Genomic DNA, 15,929 nt, shown 5'->3' on the forward strand with positions numbered 1-15,929 from the left:
TCTCATAGCTGGTCTGCTTCTCCCCTTTCCAGAACTGGGCAGTACACATTAGTATCACAAATATTTTGATGAATTACTACTGACCCTGGGAAAGCATTAATGTTCTTTCTCATAATTGGGGTGGTTGTGAATCTTATTTTACAAACTGAGCTGTGCAAGAAATAGAATTTACTTTATGTTTTATAGTCCATCTTAATTTCTGACTCCAGTATAACTGACTTTGATGGGCTGACTTTGATGGGCTGGTAGAAAAACAACCTCTGTGCATCCTGGTTCCATTACTTTCTGGAATTGGGTCTCATATGGAAGCCTTGTGTGCAGGCAAGTCTCCCTGAATGATACAGATATGACCGGGTTATTGGTCTACAAGGAGAAGAAAGAGAATACAGCCACAAGTGGAAAAGGTTGAATATTTTAGGCATGAGAAAGGGAAGATACAGAAATGATGGTGATTTCTAGAGGCAAGAGTTGAATTCTTTTTTTTTTTTTTTTTGGTATGACTTTTCATTTTATTGGCTCCCAACATGATTTAGGGGTACAGGCTCACACATCCTCAGATGCATGTCACCACTCCACACCCATCACTAAGGTCCCATCATCTCCACCACAGCCCATTAGGGCCCTCTGCCCTTTGCCTCTTGTCCCCCAACCTCCCCTCTTGGTTGTTTCAGTTCTAATGTAAGGTTTCTAAGATTTGTTTCGGTTAAGCTTTGTCTGTTCTTTGGTTTCTTTCTGTTTCACATATGAGTGACGCCATCTGGCATTTGTGTTTCTCCTTCTGACTTATTTACTCATCATAGTTAAGCTCTTATTCATGAAACCCCAATTACCATCTCAATTTTTTTTTAAGTGTGACTGGAGTGTGAAAATGTTCCCTTTTCATTGTCCTCATATCTGGACTCTGTACACTCACTTCTTCTTGGTTACGTATACATGGGCAGTTTTTATTTATTTTTAATCATAGATTGCTCTTGCTAAGAGCGGCTTCTCAGGTGACGCCACTCAGCACCATTCCCGGCTAATGGGAATGCAAAACAATGTTTACTGACCTACCTGGGGCTCCATGTAGGCTGCAGGTAAGAAGTGGCCTTGAAGGTAGACTTTGAAATCTGGAAAGAATTATGTCTGCTGGAGACTGGCCAGGAAATGTCACCAGGGAGCAAACGACTGGGTGGTTATGTCGCTAGAGTCGCTGTGAGGAAATGTCTCACCAATGGATGTTTCCTCACAGGGGTAGTGGACAGAATACTCTTTGAAAAAACCCTCTGCATGGACACTGAGCTGAAATTGAGCTTTCACTATGACCTCCACAGCGTGTATGGCTACCTGATGGCAATCGCTACAGACTCGTAAGCACTTGTGTTTCCCCCTAATTCCAGATTCTAGGAGGTGGGAGGTGTCTACTATCTTCCATGGCTATATTTTTCAAATATTTTTTGTGGCTATAGGAATGCAGAAACTCAGGTCTCAGAGGCTACTGAAGACATTTCTTCCTGTATCCTCTGGGTTTCTGTGCAGCATGATTTTAATTGTGGCTAGGGACTTCATTATTCCCAGGATACTAGTGAACAGTAATATAAAGGTGCTTAGAGAGCCCAGTGGGAAATAGCCCTTGCTTGGGTCACATCACTGAATGTACTGTGGCCACTGCACTGGAGTTGCCTGATTTAGCAAGTAAAAATACAGGACACCCAGTTAAATTCTCTCTGGACATACTTACACTGAACATTATTCATTGTTTATATGAATTCAAATTTACCCAAATGCTCTGTATTTATCTGGCAATTCTCTAGACTCCTTACTTCTTTTCCCACTGTTGGCCTCTTTCTCCCTCCTGATTGTCTCCTGTGTCCCAAGAGACACACACGCACACACCATCACCATCACCACCACCATCACTACTACCATCACCACCACAACTGCCATCACCACCACCATCACCATCACCACTCATTATTACAGTCTAGCAAAGAGGCAGATACATCCTAGAAAGTACTCAGTACTATTATACCATATCACGTAGATTTTTTTTGCCGATGACTTTGGAAATTGAAGACGAACTCCCAGCAAATTCCCCCCACCAATTTCTTTCCTTGGGACTTCCTTGAAACTGGGCTGCTTTCATGCTTGAGACAAAACTCTATCCCGGCTCTCCTGCTCTTTACACTGTCCCTTCTCAACCTCTACATTTGGATCTTTTTCATCTACTTTTTCACTATTGATGAACCTAATGGCTCGATTGCCAGGCTTCTCTTTTCATTTTATGCCACCACATAGGTCATTTATTCTTTCTCATGGTTTTTGAAGTAATTTATTCTGATGATTTGATAACCTCCCTGACTTTCAGACCCAGATATCCAGTACTACCCTCTGATCTCTACCTGCATGTCTACAGTAACTCCAGTGCACTCACCTTACTCTGATACCTGTTTCTATCCAGCCTCCACACTCTGGCTAATCACATTTTTATTGCATTATTTTATTATTGAGTTAACGTTGGTTTATAACTCTGTATATAATTGAGAGGTATAGGTTTGCATCTGTTCAGATGGCTGTTACTACACCACACCCATTACCAAAAGCACTGATATCATCTTTGAAATTTGTTAAATTCCCAATCTTGGTTAGTAGCAATACCATTCTTATCTACCCGACTCCCAGGTGAGAAACTTGGTATCATCCTGATTTGTTTCTTCCTATCGCATGCTTACGTGCAATCAGATATTGATTCTTTTTATCTGACAGCATGACTACAAACATACCCTTTTCTCCTATTTATACTTCTTTTTTAAAAAGATTTATTTTATTTATATAATAGCTGGGGTATAGGCCAGAGGTGTAGGAGGGTGAGAGGATTTACCAGAGACAGAGCGGGGAGAAGACCAGGCAGAAGGACAGAAAGCACTGCTGAGGGGAGCAGCAGGGAGACAGGAGAGGTCTGGTGTGCCATGTGGAAATCTCCCTGGCCAGCCAGGAATCGAACCCATGCTGCAGAGGCTGCGGACAGCTTCACAGTGCAGCACTCAAGCCTCTGCCCCACCAGGGAGGCCTTATTTATACTTCTTAATTAAGGTCATCATGATCACTTACAAAGAATATTATTCTGTATGACTAAGGTTTTATCTCCCATGAATCTATCTTCGTGGCACCCAATGTGTGGTTCAAGGACCAGAAATATTAGCATCACTTGGGAAAATATTAGAAATGAAGCGTCTTGGGCTCCAGACCTGGGGAATCACAATCTCATTTTAATAAAATTCTCAGGTTTGGTGCAGGTAAAGGGCATCACTCTTCCCTGCTCTCAAGTGATCTTTCTGGATTACAGTTTTGCTCATTTCTCTGCTTTGTGTAAGATTATTTATGGGTTGGTGTTTTCTGTACAATAAACCCTTTTTAGCAAGACCTATAAGGAACTTCATAATCTAACCCTTTCTGAATATTTTTCTTTCATCTTTTTCCACTGTCAGAACATTTTCTGAATTAACCTCTGAGGTGAGGTTTAAACATTAAGTGTATGTTTGCAAATGGACAGGGCAGGTAAAAATATCTTGTGTGGGGAGAAAAGCATAGGAAGACATATAGGAGAATGATATGGTATATGATATGGGAACAATTAGCAGTTCTGTATTATCAGAGCATAATAATGCTGGTTAAAAAATGGATAAGAATGCCACTCTGTGAATATTAGGAGAATTTAAGTCATAGATCTATTGACTATTTTGCTCAGTATTAGCTGGAAGTCTAATTTGGGGATAGTGGTTATTGATCTACCCTGAGAATAAAATTCACCACCCACTACGCTGAATGCAGAAAGAGATCAGATCCTCTCAGAACTCAGGACCTGATTATAAAAAGGCCAAACCCAAACACTGGATAAGAGAGACTTAAGGATCCCTGAGTAAAATTGTTCCTCTGTGCTGGTAGAAGAATAGACAGTTACTTAATTTGTGCTAGCAAAATAGCCAGTCTCTAAGTAAACTGTGACCTCAAATAACTTCCTCCCAGTTTTGGTTTCACTCTGAGAATCCTGAATGTGTGTCTTTCATGATGGATGATTTCAGAGTGCAATAAACCTTCCAGTCTATGGCAATAAAAGCCAATTATCTACTGGTCTATATCAACAGACAAATGAGAATGGGCATTGAAGAGTGAGTTCTCTCCTCCAACCTGCACCCATTTTTAGTCTTTAAGTGATCAGAGTGGAGCACTTCACTTTCTTAAACCAGTCTTCTGTTACTACACAAGTCACTTTCATTTGTAGACTCCCCGTAACACCCTTTGGAATATGAGTAGGGAAGCATAAGTGTCTTTTACAGTATTTATGAAGAATTGCCTTGTACTTGGTGATACACTGGTCTTGGACCACGTGTTGTAAGGAAAGACAGAAGAGAAGAGCTTGCCTGCAAAGAGCTAGCAGCAATCATGGCTCAGCTACTAGAATCCAGTAGTTGTACTAATTTTCAATTTTGGAACACTATGGGAAGGTGTGAGCTGGTTATCATGGAAGGAGAAAGGCAGAAGAGGCATTTCAGCAGAGTATTAGAAGTGTTGAGAATAAAAGCTAGCAAATGGTCTACATCTGACAACATGCTACCCCCTCCCCATGTCCTCCCATCCAGAAGTAATTATTATTCTGAATTCTGTTTATAATTCCTTTCCTTTCTGTGTGGTTTTATTTAATAAGAAATAGTCTATCTAGTACAATGAAGACAATAATTGATATTTTGTTTTAAGATATATAAAGAGTATCAGATATCATATTTTGAGACTTATTCATTTCAATTAATATTATTTTGCATAGATTAATATTCCCTAACATTGGGAATTGCTAATAAGTTCTGAAGCTCCAGAGGAACCCAGGTGCTGGGAACCAGCTGGTATATAAACTTTTCTCTTAAGCATACATCATTCAGGATTCCAGCCTGAGCTGGTGCTGTGCTAAACAGGATTATGAATGGGCAGCAAGGCATGCAACTTAGGGATGTTGGGAAAACTTTGTCTAAAGGAAGAAGATTAGACCAAGAACCTCAAACGTGGTTCCGTTGTGTTGTTGACCAAAAGTGCTAGAACATAACAAGATCCAACAAGATGAAGAAACTACATTCAAGAGGATTGGAGCCTAGAGAGATTCCTTGGGGGGGTTGGAATCTAGAGCTTTGAACATGAGGTTTTAAACTTTATCCAGAAGTTGGAAGAAGAATTCTTAAAATGCTCAACTGTCTTACCCACCTTAAAATACCCTGATGTTTTTCTCAGTTTGGCTGGAAAGCCCATTGCTGCCCTTGATATAGGTGAGCTCCAGGCATTCAGAGCTCATTTCATATTGAATTAACTGTATTCATTTTTCAGGGCCCTGAAGAATATATTCCACAATAATAGACACTTCATTTTATCCCGTTCTACTTTTGCTGGATCTGGCAAATATGTTGCTCATTGGCTGGGAGACAATGCGGCCACATGGGATGATCTCCAGTGGTCCATCCCCAGCATCCTTGAGTTCAACCTATTTGGCATCCCATTGGTGAGTTTCCTCCTCAACCAAAGAACATAACACCTTGTCCTCTTAAATTCATTTCATTACCAGTCTCAAGAGTGTGTGAAAAGCAGCAGTGTGTGTCTCATTGTGATATATATTGCAAATGTCATTTTTTAATGTGTGGCATGAGCTGCCTTTGTTATAGGGGAAACCAAAATTGTGAGTCCTCACCTGCATGCTTATGAAGTTTAAGAATTTGGGACAAGACCAAAAATCAGACATGCAGAGAGAAATTTAAAATAAGATTTATTTACAAGGAGAACGAGAAGAGGAAGAACACAGGAAGAGAAAGAGAGATTTATTGGCTGACATTTCCTATCAGTAACACCATTTGATCAGAGAAATCAGGGCACAAGTTGAAGCCAGAACAGCAAGAGAGTGGGAGCACACATGTTAGAAGCCAAGCATGGGCTCTTAACTCTGCTTCTAGTTCCCAGGGGCCCCCTGTTCAGGAAATCAGGTTCATGGCATGCTGTGAATTGTAATGCTTGGGTCTTGTGATCTCATTGGCTTGGAAGGGGGTGGAGTCTGTAAAGACATCAGAGGGTGGAGTTCATCCAATATCATTCACTGGCTCAGACTTTGCTCTTTACTCTTCCTTGAACACCTTCTAGAAAACAGTATGGAATAACTATTTAATTGGGTAGACATTTGTGGAATGTCTGAAGTTAGGAATCAGATACCATGGGTAAAATGTGTTAGTATCAATGGAAAAATTCCATCAACAGAGCATCAGTGTATATAGCAAAGTATGAAACTGGGAAATGAATTTTGAAGAACCCCTGATAAACAATCATTCTTTCTCTCATCAGTCAACCTGTGATGCACACTTGTTTATTTTTTTTCCTATTTTCCTATGTGTGTGTATGTGTGTGTGTAAAACATCATTGTTCATTTTTGTACAATATATGCTTGTATGCTTTCTCCTTTCAGGTATATTCCCTATAAAATTCCCACCACCAATTCACCTGTGAACCATCACCATAATCCCTTGTGCTCTTCTCTCCCCTGTTTTGATCCCTCCACCTCCCCTTCCCTTGCAGAATGTCTGTGATTTATAGTTGACTGCTAATTTTATTTATTTATTATTTTTTTCTTGATCCCATATTTGGTTTCCCTATATTCCTCCTATAAGTGAAACCATGCAATATTTTTCTTTTTTACTTGTTTCTTTCTCCCATTTGGCTAGGGGCTTGCCCTGAAAGCCTGGGACCTCTTTAAGTGAGGATTGATGGGTGTGAAAGATTCTTTTATAATCATTCTTACTATATCAGTACTCAGTCAAATCTTTCTTCTCTCTTGCTGACCACCCTGCTTGTACATGTGCTGGTTCTCCAGGTAGGTGCCAACATCTGTGGTTACACACATGATGTCACAGAGGAACTCTGCACAAGGTGGATGCAGCTCGGAGCCTTTTATCCACTGTCCAGAAATTACAATGGGCCTGACTTCAGGGTAAGGTTCCCAAGAGAAGTGGTGGAAGCTTCTTGGATTGTATAATCTCTTTGTTTTCAAAGTTAGGGTTTGAAGAAAATCCTTCGGGTTGGTCGTGAGAGCAAGAACACAGTAGATGACTCTTGGGTGATGGGCCTAAGAAGCAGCATTTCTGGGTGAGGGTGTTTCGGAAGGGGTAGATTTCTATTAAATGACTTTATTATTGGGAGCTTACCTACAAAGGTGAGAAGGGTTTTTAATGTTCCTTTGGTGCTGCTGTCACTTCTGTGACCGCCTTATATGAGATGGGACAATTGGAGTTTACTGATAATTTGCTGCAATTAATTCAAAGGAAGCCCCTCCTGGGCATGAGGGAGCAAGGAGGAAGGAGGTAGGAAGAAACAGTCCAGTGATAGGAACATTTTTTCCCACTGTGTTGCATTTTATCATTCCCTGACTAGCTTGGCAGACCACACCCCACTACATTCCTGACTTATCCAACCTTTGTCCACTTTTATCCCAAGTCATATTTCTGATAGGCAAATCTATAGAAGTGGGTTCAAGGTCCCTTTTAAAAAAATTGTTTATGGTCAGGGCGGGAGTAAGTAAGATGGGATGAGATGCCCTTTCTTTTAATGACATTGTCTGCAATCTAATGAGAAGTCTGATGGAAATGTCCATAATCGCTACATCTTCTTCTAGGACCAGGATCCCGCTGCCTTTGGTAACAGCTCCCTGCTGCTGAATTCCTCCAAGCACTACCTGCACATCCGCTACAGACTGCTGCCCTACCTCTACACCCTCTTCTACCGGGCTCACACCCGGGGGGACACGGTAGCGAGGCCCCTCGTCCACGAGTGAGTGTTCTGACCCTCAAGGGACCCTTGGGGATGCTAATCTCGCTGACCTAGCTCATGGTAATGAGGCCAGGTTGGCCCACGCCGTGTGCCACTGTCCTGAGGGCCGTGCCTGCCTTCTCTGCTCTCCAGGTTCTACCAGGACCCGGCTACGTGGGACGTGTACAAGCAGTTCCTATGGGGGCCCGGACTCCTCATCACACCTGTTTTACAAAAAGTATGTTTCTAATCTGAACAGCGGGGTGGCTGTCACACTGGCCTGTGACTCTAGAACTGAGTGATCTGAGGTAATGACAGCGAGATCAGGAAATCAGAAAGGCAGTCATTCTCGGTGCCACAGGGCTCACCCAGCCAAAAAACTTCCATTTTTGCAAAGTTACCTTAAAGCTGGTGACTTAAGCAGACAGGGCCTTTAATGCCTTGGTGGGTTCACCTCCTCGGCCATCTGTGTGTTTTCCCTTGACCAGAGGGCATGTGCTCCTGAGACTGGCTGGGGACAAGGAGGGGTGGTGGGAGGAGCAGAGGAAAGGACAGCTGGGCAGAGGAGGGTCCTTGGTGAAGGACCACGTGTCCCCCACCTGCGAGGGATCCGGGCCGGGGGGAGGAGGAGGAGCACTTGTAAGCACGTAAGGTGGCCACTGTTCTTGTGTGGGTGCATTTTGGCTCCCTCTCTGGCCGGTCCTGCTGACCAGCAGATGGTCCAGCAGGAAGGCTCTGGGGTCCCTGCTGGCTCCACTTCCTCCCACCTGTCAGGTTATAATCACTCAGCCACGCACACTTCTTAGCTTCTGTTAGGAAATTCAGGACCCATGAACCAACCCTTTCTAGCTGTGCTTTGGGTCTTCCTGTGCTCTGTCTTTCTGAGCATCTGTATTACACCCGGGGCTGGGGTGACCCCAGCTCTGCCTCGATTGTCCAGAGAAGCATGCAGCCACACTGGGGGTGCCGAGTGCCCTGGGCAGGGCTGTGCTCAGGTGTGCATTGTCGTGTCTCCCCAGGACGCGGTCCAGGTGGAGGCTTACATACCAGATGCCACCTGGTACGACTATGAGACGGTGAGTGAGGCGGCGCCCACAGAGCGCATCAGGGGCAGCAGTCTCAGAATGGGGCGTCTCGGGGACGAGGGGCACTCCATTTAGGGGCACTCAGGTTTTTTCCTTTTCCAGGAATAACTGGGCTGGGTCTATGGAAATTTTCATCGTTATCAGCCTGGCTGTATGTGGTTATCAGGACTGTATCTGGCCCGAGGCTGTGATCCTCTAGAGAATTAAAGCCCAGTTGTGGGCCTTCCTGGTGGCGCAAGGGGTTAAGCACAGCACTGTGAAGCTGCCAGAGAGCTACCCACATGGTGCAGCAGACCTCTCCTGTCTCGCCCGCTGCTCCCCTCAGCAGTGTACTTCAGTCAGCCTGCCTGTTTTGCTCCCCACTCTGTCTCTGGTGAATCCTCTCACCCCCCATACCTCTGGCCTGTACCCCAGTTCTTATGCATAAATAAACAATCTTAAAAAAACAATTAAAAAAATAATTATATTTTTCCCACACACAAAAAAATAAAATAAAATGTATAGCATAACAAAAATAAATAAATAAAGCCCAGTTGTGCAATCACGGTGGTATGATGTAAAGAAATGGGGTAAATTGCACCCTCAGCGATCATTTGTACCTGTTTGTGTGGGGTCTGACTCTTGACTTTGGGGAGGGGTCTCTGCTATTCTTTTTTTTTTTTAATATTTTATTATTTCTTTTTTTTTTTAAGATTTATTTATTTATTTATTTGTTTGTTTGTTTGTTTGTTTGGTTTATACATGCACTGGGTACAGTCAGAAGCGCGGGAGGGTGAGCGAATTCACCAGAGCCAGAGCGGGGAGCAGAGCAGGCAGAAGGACCGAAGTACACTGCTGAGGGGAGCGCGGGTGGCAGGAGAGGTCCGCGCGCCATGTGGGACCCTCCTCTGGTGGCCGGGGAGCAGCCGGGGATCGAACCGGAGCTGCAGAGGCCGCGGGCAGCTTCGCAACCCAGCGCTCAACCGCTGCGCTACTGGGGAGGCCCTGCTATTCTTTTCTTTGAGATGAGGTCACTGAACTAGATGATCCATCTCAGGGTCCCCTCTAGACCCGACTGATGTGTTTCTTCTGTTGGTCAGAACGAATCCATCCCGTGGAGGAAGCAGTCGGTGAAGCTGCAGCTCCCAGAGGATAAGATGGGCCTTCATCTCCGAGGGGGCTACATCTTTCCCATCCAGGAGCCGAGTGTCACCACCAACGCCAGGTAAGCAGTGCCCTCGCTCTTCTAGGGTGTGACTGCCCTGGCGCTGCTCCAGGGCACTAACAGAGGCTGAAGTTAGATAAACAAAAGCAAGCGAACAAGCCACAAAACCCCTCTGGTCAGAAATCTTTCTCTCCTCAAGGAACTTCAAGGTCAGCCCAAAGTTGGCATCTCCGTCCTCCTGCAGCTGAAAGTAAATGTAGCCTCGGTTGTCATTTCACTCTTTCGTATTGTACGAAAGTTAGAGTCACTCTTGAGGATATCTATGTGGTCAGGAGTTGCCCTCAAGTGGACCCCCTTCATGCAAGCAAAACAGAGCTAGGGGCGATCATGTGAAAGTCACCATTGCTTTAAGGTCAGGTGAAGCCCCAGATGTGTGCCCATAGGCAGCTTACTCTGAGTTTCCGCTTATCATTTGTAAACTGGAAATGAAGCGAGTCTGGCTTTCTGGAGTTATCACAAGACTTTAAGGAATAGCAACGAGCACAGGACACTTAGAGGAACGCCTGGCACAGGGACGCCCATGAAGTGCAGGTTGTTTCTATCATCACGACCCAATTTTCAGCAGACACTGCCCCCCTACCATTCCCCTGACCTCAGGTGTCTGCCCACACCCAGCCCCCCGGCCCCCTACAATGTCAACCTACTCAGTTTCCAGGATAGACTCTTGGATGATCCGTCCCCAGGGCGGGAAGGGAGCTGGTTCAGCACAGTTCTATGTCCTTGATTCTCTGACACTAGAATTGCTCTTTTACAGTCGGAAGAATTCCCTGGGGCTCATTGTTGCCTTGGACTACAAGAGAGAAGCGAAGGGAGAGCTGTTCTGGGACGATGGAGTGTCTGCAGGTGCGCTGCCTCGGGGAACCCTCCACGCTTCCCAGGGGGGCGAGCCCACGCGGCTGCCCAAACCCCACTGGGCACAAACCTCCCTGTCTCTGACGCTTGTTTCTGCAGCTTGTGTCAGTTTCTCTTGAAAGTTGACCAAGCCCAGAGCGTTAAGCTAGACCTCAAAGGAGCAACTTGAATGCTACTGACACTCCCAAAGCCACAGATGTTAGCTTAACTCTTTTCTTCTCTGGGTATCAGTAGTACTGGCAAATAATATATTTTATTCATAGACTTGTAAAAGACTGCTTTGGTTACTTTTGAGGGAGGAGTGTCTGATTGTGTAATGGTTGTTTTCCTGCTGTGATTTTTCCAGGTAAGACAAACCCTAGAAATCTGACAACAGAACTAAGGCGACCCAAACGAGTGGGCAAAAGCAGAGAGGAGGGAGCACTGTGGACTGTGGGGAAGGCCTGTGGGTGCTGTGGTTGTGGGTGCGGTGCAGTAACAACACTTTCAGGGGGAGAATCTGTCCTAAAACACAATGATATAAACCAATGTTAATTCAGTAAGAAGCAAGAAAGAAAAGAAAAAAAAAAAGATTTCCATGCAAGTCCTCACGTAGGTTGCGGTCTGTGTTAAATACAGATCTTGCCCTGAATAAAATGATCATTTACAACTATGTATTGCTATTTATTGCCGCACTGTATGCAGGGGACTTAAATATGAGTAAGACATAGATTTAGCCCCTGGGAACTCCTGGCTGAGCAGGAGGCATACACCGTATGTGGGTAACGGTAGCATAAGTCAGAATGTCTGAAACGCCAGCAAAATGGTGCCACAAGGCACCAGGAGAATTCAGGGAGGGAGTGATGGCAGCAGGTTGAAGCCATCCAGGAAAGCTCCGTGGACCTTTGATGAAACTGGTGGACCCTGAGTAAGCAGAGCCAGGTCGTAAGCATGTTCCTGTAGTAACAGGTGCTTCTGTCTTTCTGTTTTTAGATGCTGTGGCTAAAAAGAATTACATTCTGTACGAGTTTTCTGTCTCCTCTGTGAGTACCATTTTGTGCAACACAGTGTGTCTGTTCTGTGCCTGCTCTTTGAGCTTCAAGTTTGCTCAGTTTGAGGAATAGCCCAGTGCTGGACTGTGACACTCCCAGACAGGAGTAACATGAAAATGAACGTTTTAATCTGTGTTAGACACAGAAGCCAATAAAAAGTCAGTGTGAGCTCTGTAAAGAACTCTTTCTTTTTTCTTGAATCTGAGTATGAGCCTAGATTTCTTAGATCTGTCCTTCGGTGCAAGAATATGGCGGTGTGGGTGGAGGTGATTGTGGAGGTACAGTGACTTTTTGAAGTTCTTTCCAGCCTCTAAACTTGGCCTTGGGCACAGGTATTAAGTGATGGCTTTGCGAATCTGCAGGATACTGAGCATGACTCACCTCTTTGCTAGTTCCCAAAGGGACTATTAATAAGAGGCAGCCAGGCGGTAAGGCTGGTGGGGGAAGAGGAGTCCTTGAAAATTGCAGCATATTAAGAACATATTTTTTGAATAATAGAATCAAGTAATAGTTTAATTCAATAAATCAAAAAAACCAAAGCAAGCACAATATATCAGTATTACCAACAGGTTTAAGACGAGTCCGCATAACCCATCCCCCGGGTGTTCTCCTCTGATGACACATAGAGCCTCGGAGAGACAAACCATGGATCTCAGAAAGAGAGGTGTTGCGTGTTGCTTGGGCACAACTAGAGTGTGACGTCCCTGGTCTCTAAAGTGACTTTTCTCTCCTCCCAGAACCGCCTGCAAGCAACTATTATTAACAATAATTATTCGGATCCTCACAACCTCATGTTCACAGACATCATAATCTTAGGGATGGACAAGGAACCTGCTAATGTTACTGTCATGCATGCTAATAACAGCTCTCCCAAACTGACCGTCGTCTACAATGCTTCAGCCAAGGTAGGGAGTGTTCTTCCTGCAGTCCGCGTGCCCAGAGCACTGGCCTGACATCTGGCGGTCAGCCTCCCCTTCTCAGACTCTGTGCAATCCGAGAGACAACTGGCTTGCCAGGGAATCAACATGGGGAGGATGCAGAAGGAGAAACGGGCGCTGGATAAACATGCCCCCCGGCTGCGTTTGCAGGGACTGAGGAACACAGTGGGAGTGGGGCCCCGATAGCAGGCTGTGCTCTGGGCAAATTTCAAATGAGTGTGCTGGTCCCAAATCCAAATATTGGTACAGTTCAGAGGAGTATTTACTCATTTGTCCTCCCGAATTGAAAACAGAGACTCTCTTTGAGACGGTCGCTATTTTTCCTCAGTACGATAAGCTGTTTCTATACCATAGCAGGAATGAGCGTTGGCTGAAAGACAAGGGGAGTCTGATTTGGCTCTTATTGGATAAGTCCTTTACATCATCATCTCTTGCAAAAGATTCCAGTGGTTGGTGGGTATTTCCAGCACTGGGAGTGTCACTACTTCCTTGGGGCAGAGGATGACAGCTTCCCGCCCTCGCCCCCCAGCCCGATCTCCTCGCTATGAGGTTTTGGGCAAAGCATCAAGGCCCTCGGAATCTCAGTTTTCTATTTTGTGCAACGGAGACTGCCATGTTACTCACCGCATGGGGTCCCCTTACCGGGTCAATAGCGATTAGGCGCCTGCAGGAGTGATCCTGGTGCCCACTCACACAGATGCTCCAGAACGCTGAGCCATTGTCCCGACAGCCGCCTGCACTGGCCTGTCGGGCTCTGAGCTCCCTCACACCACCGCTGCCACCGGCTCCTCTTCCACAGTCTCCGAGAGGCGAGCACGGTCAGGAACAAGCCCAGTACATTCTCCTGCAGAGGTGAAAGGCTTCAGAGGAGAAAACACAGTGTTCCAAGTAGCCCATGCAGAGAGGGCCTGGGGGGACGGCTAGCTCCCCGGGTCCTGACGTCCAGGACCCCAGGGACGGACACTACCCAGGGACTCTGTCTCATCTTGGTGGTCATTGTGGCCTCTCTCGCCCCAGGTGGTAAACTTCAAGATCGTCAGGGGTCTGGACCTGGGGCAAGAATTCTCCATTTCCTGGTCTCTTCCGGTCAAGGACACGGAGAAGTTCAACTGCTTCCCCGAGGACCCAGCTGTCTCCAAGGAGAGCTGCGAGCTGCGCGGCTGCCTCTGGGAGGTAAGGGTGGGAACAGTGTCCCACAGTGACCAGGGAGCTGTAGAAACTCTCCCATGGGTCAGTAGGCATCTAGAAAGCACTTCTCAGCGTTGATGGGCTGAACCGTCATTGCTCTTCAAGGAGGAAGACACGCTGCCAGCAGGTGCGTTATTTTGTTACCCGCCCCCCCCTTAGTGGTCGCTGTTCCCCTCAGAGACCCTGAGCCAGAAGAAACTGGCTGCCTCCCTGGCTCTTCTTCTCCAACCACAGCACTTAAAACCCCATTTTAATCTTTGATATAGCAGTGATTCTTGGGGGTCCATTGTATACTGAGGAGGGTAAGAGATTTTTCCCCTCTGCTGGAGAATGGAGTTTCCAAGCAGGCAGGTGCAGTCAGATGGTTTCTCTCCATTTTAAAAGTGAATAAAAAGTCATAGAAAATAAGGGATTTCCTCAAGATCATACTGGGCCAGTGGGACAGGGGAGCAGATCTGTCTCCAGATAGGGTTCCTGCTGGACATCAGAGGAGGCCAGGGTGTGTGTGTGTGTGTGTGCGTGTTAGATGGATATATCCACTTGCCACAACAAAGTACCACAAACTGGGCAATCTAGAACAACAGGAATTTGTTAATCTCAGTCCTGGGAGCTCAAAGACTGAGATGGAGGTGTGAACAGGGTTGATTCCTCCGGAAACTGTTGGTGCCTCGCTCCTAGTTTCTGCTGCTCTCCCACATCCTCTAGTTTACAAAACATCACCTTGATCCTGCCTTTATCTCCACGTGGTGTTCTCTCTGCAAGCCACGTGTCTCTGCCTCTACATGCCCCCCCTTTATTTATTTATTTTTTTAAAGATTTGTTTATTTATGCATATAAGAGCTGGAGTGTAGGCCAGAGGTGTGGGGGGTGGGGAAGAGGGGCTGTGATAGGATTCACCAGAGACAGAGTGGGGAGCAGAACAGGCAGAATGGCTGAAATACACTGCTGAGGGGAGCAGCGGGCGGGACAGGAGAGGTCTGCTGCACCATGTGTGTCACCTCCCTGGTGGGGGATTGAACTTGTGCTGCAGTGGCTGGCAATAGCTAGTGCTGTCTTTAATCCCTGCACCACCAGGGAGGCCCATAGTATACCTTTTAATAGGGACACCAGTCATGGTGGACCAGCCCTGTTCTAATTCCCTCGTTGTATCTGATCATCTCCAAAGACACTACTTCCAAATGTTGCTTTCACAGGCTCCAGGGGTTAGGACTTAGCATTTTTGGGGAAATGTAATTCAATCCACGACAACAGGCCTGGTGTGAAGACTTATCTGTGTTCAGCGACGTGTGTGGTAACCTGCATGTGGTGTGGAGTGGCTGATGAATGTCTCCTTGTTGCAGCCCACCACTGTTGCTGGTGTGCCCACCTGTTTCCACGACACCATCCCCAGTTACATGGCCAGTAACATTCAGTACCAGCCAGAGGGCATCAGCATGCAACTCACCCACCTGGCACCCCCCACATCAGCAAGATCAGCGACTCCACCTCGATCGTCCCGGAGTGTGCCACCGGGCGCAGCAGCAGCAGCAGAGGCCACCTCTGATCCTTTCTCTGCAAAGATCCGCTTACTCAGCGTGAGCGTGATCTACCACACAGAAAACATGCTGCAATTCAAGGTAACCCTGGGATGATCCCCATCCTCAGCCTGTTCTGACTCACAGCCCTGCACTCTCGGCAGCCATGGTCACCTCTAGTCCCAGTCGTTTTATAAAGGAGGGTGCTGAGCCCCAGAGCTTAGACCATCAGGAGATAGAGGACCTGGGAGATGCCCTTTGCTCTACCATGGTGATGAGTTTTCTAGAGTGATGAATATCCTCAGGGAACC

General features: G+C 46.1%; 1 protein-coding gene across 1 annotated transcript in view; it reads left to right on the forward strand.

Annotated features, from left to right (window-relative positions):
• LOC311168963 (maltase-glucoamylase-like) overlaps positions 1–15,929 on the forward strand; it is a gene marked incomplete at both ends in the record, with an annotated part of 151,453 nt that overhangs the window by 116,971 nt on the left and 18,553 nt on the right. Inside the window, 12 exons of the mRNA XM_084230670.1 lie at positions 1,232–1,349; positions 5,350–5,521; positions 6,875–6,991; positions 7,673–7,827; positions 7,960–8,044; positions 8,826–8,882; positions 9,971–10,095; positions 10,850–10,938; positions 11,920–11,969; positions 12,716–12,883; positions 13,934–14,089; positions 15,445–15,720. Of these exons, the coding sequence (XP_084086796.1) occupies positions 1,232–1,349; positions 5,350–5,521; positions 6,875–6,991; positions 7,673–7,827; positions 7,960–8,044; positions 8,826–8,882; positions 9,971–10,095; positions 10,850–10,938; positions 11,920–11,969; positions 12,716–12,883; positions 13,934–14,089; positions 15,445–15,720 (1,568 nt within the window). The remainder of the gene's footprint in view (positions 1–1,231; positions 1,350–5,349; positions 5,522–6,874; positions 6,992–7,672; positions 7,828–7,959; positions 8,045–8,825; positions 8,883–9,970; positions 10,096–10,849; positions 10,939–11,919; positions 11,970–12,715; positions 12,884–13,933; positions 14,090–15,444; positions 15,721–15,929) is intronic.

This window comes from Talpa europaea (genome assembly GCF_964194135.1).
Source record: "Talpa europaea genome assembly, chromosome: 3".
Taxonomy (NCBI): Eukaryota; Metazoa; Chordata; class Mammalia; order Eulipotyphla; family Talpidae; genus Talpa; species Talpa europaea.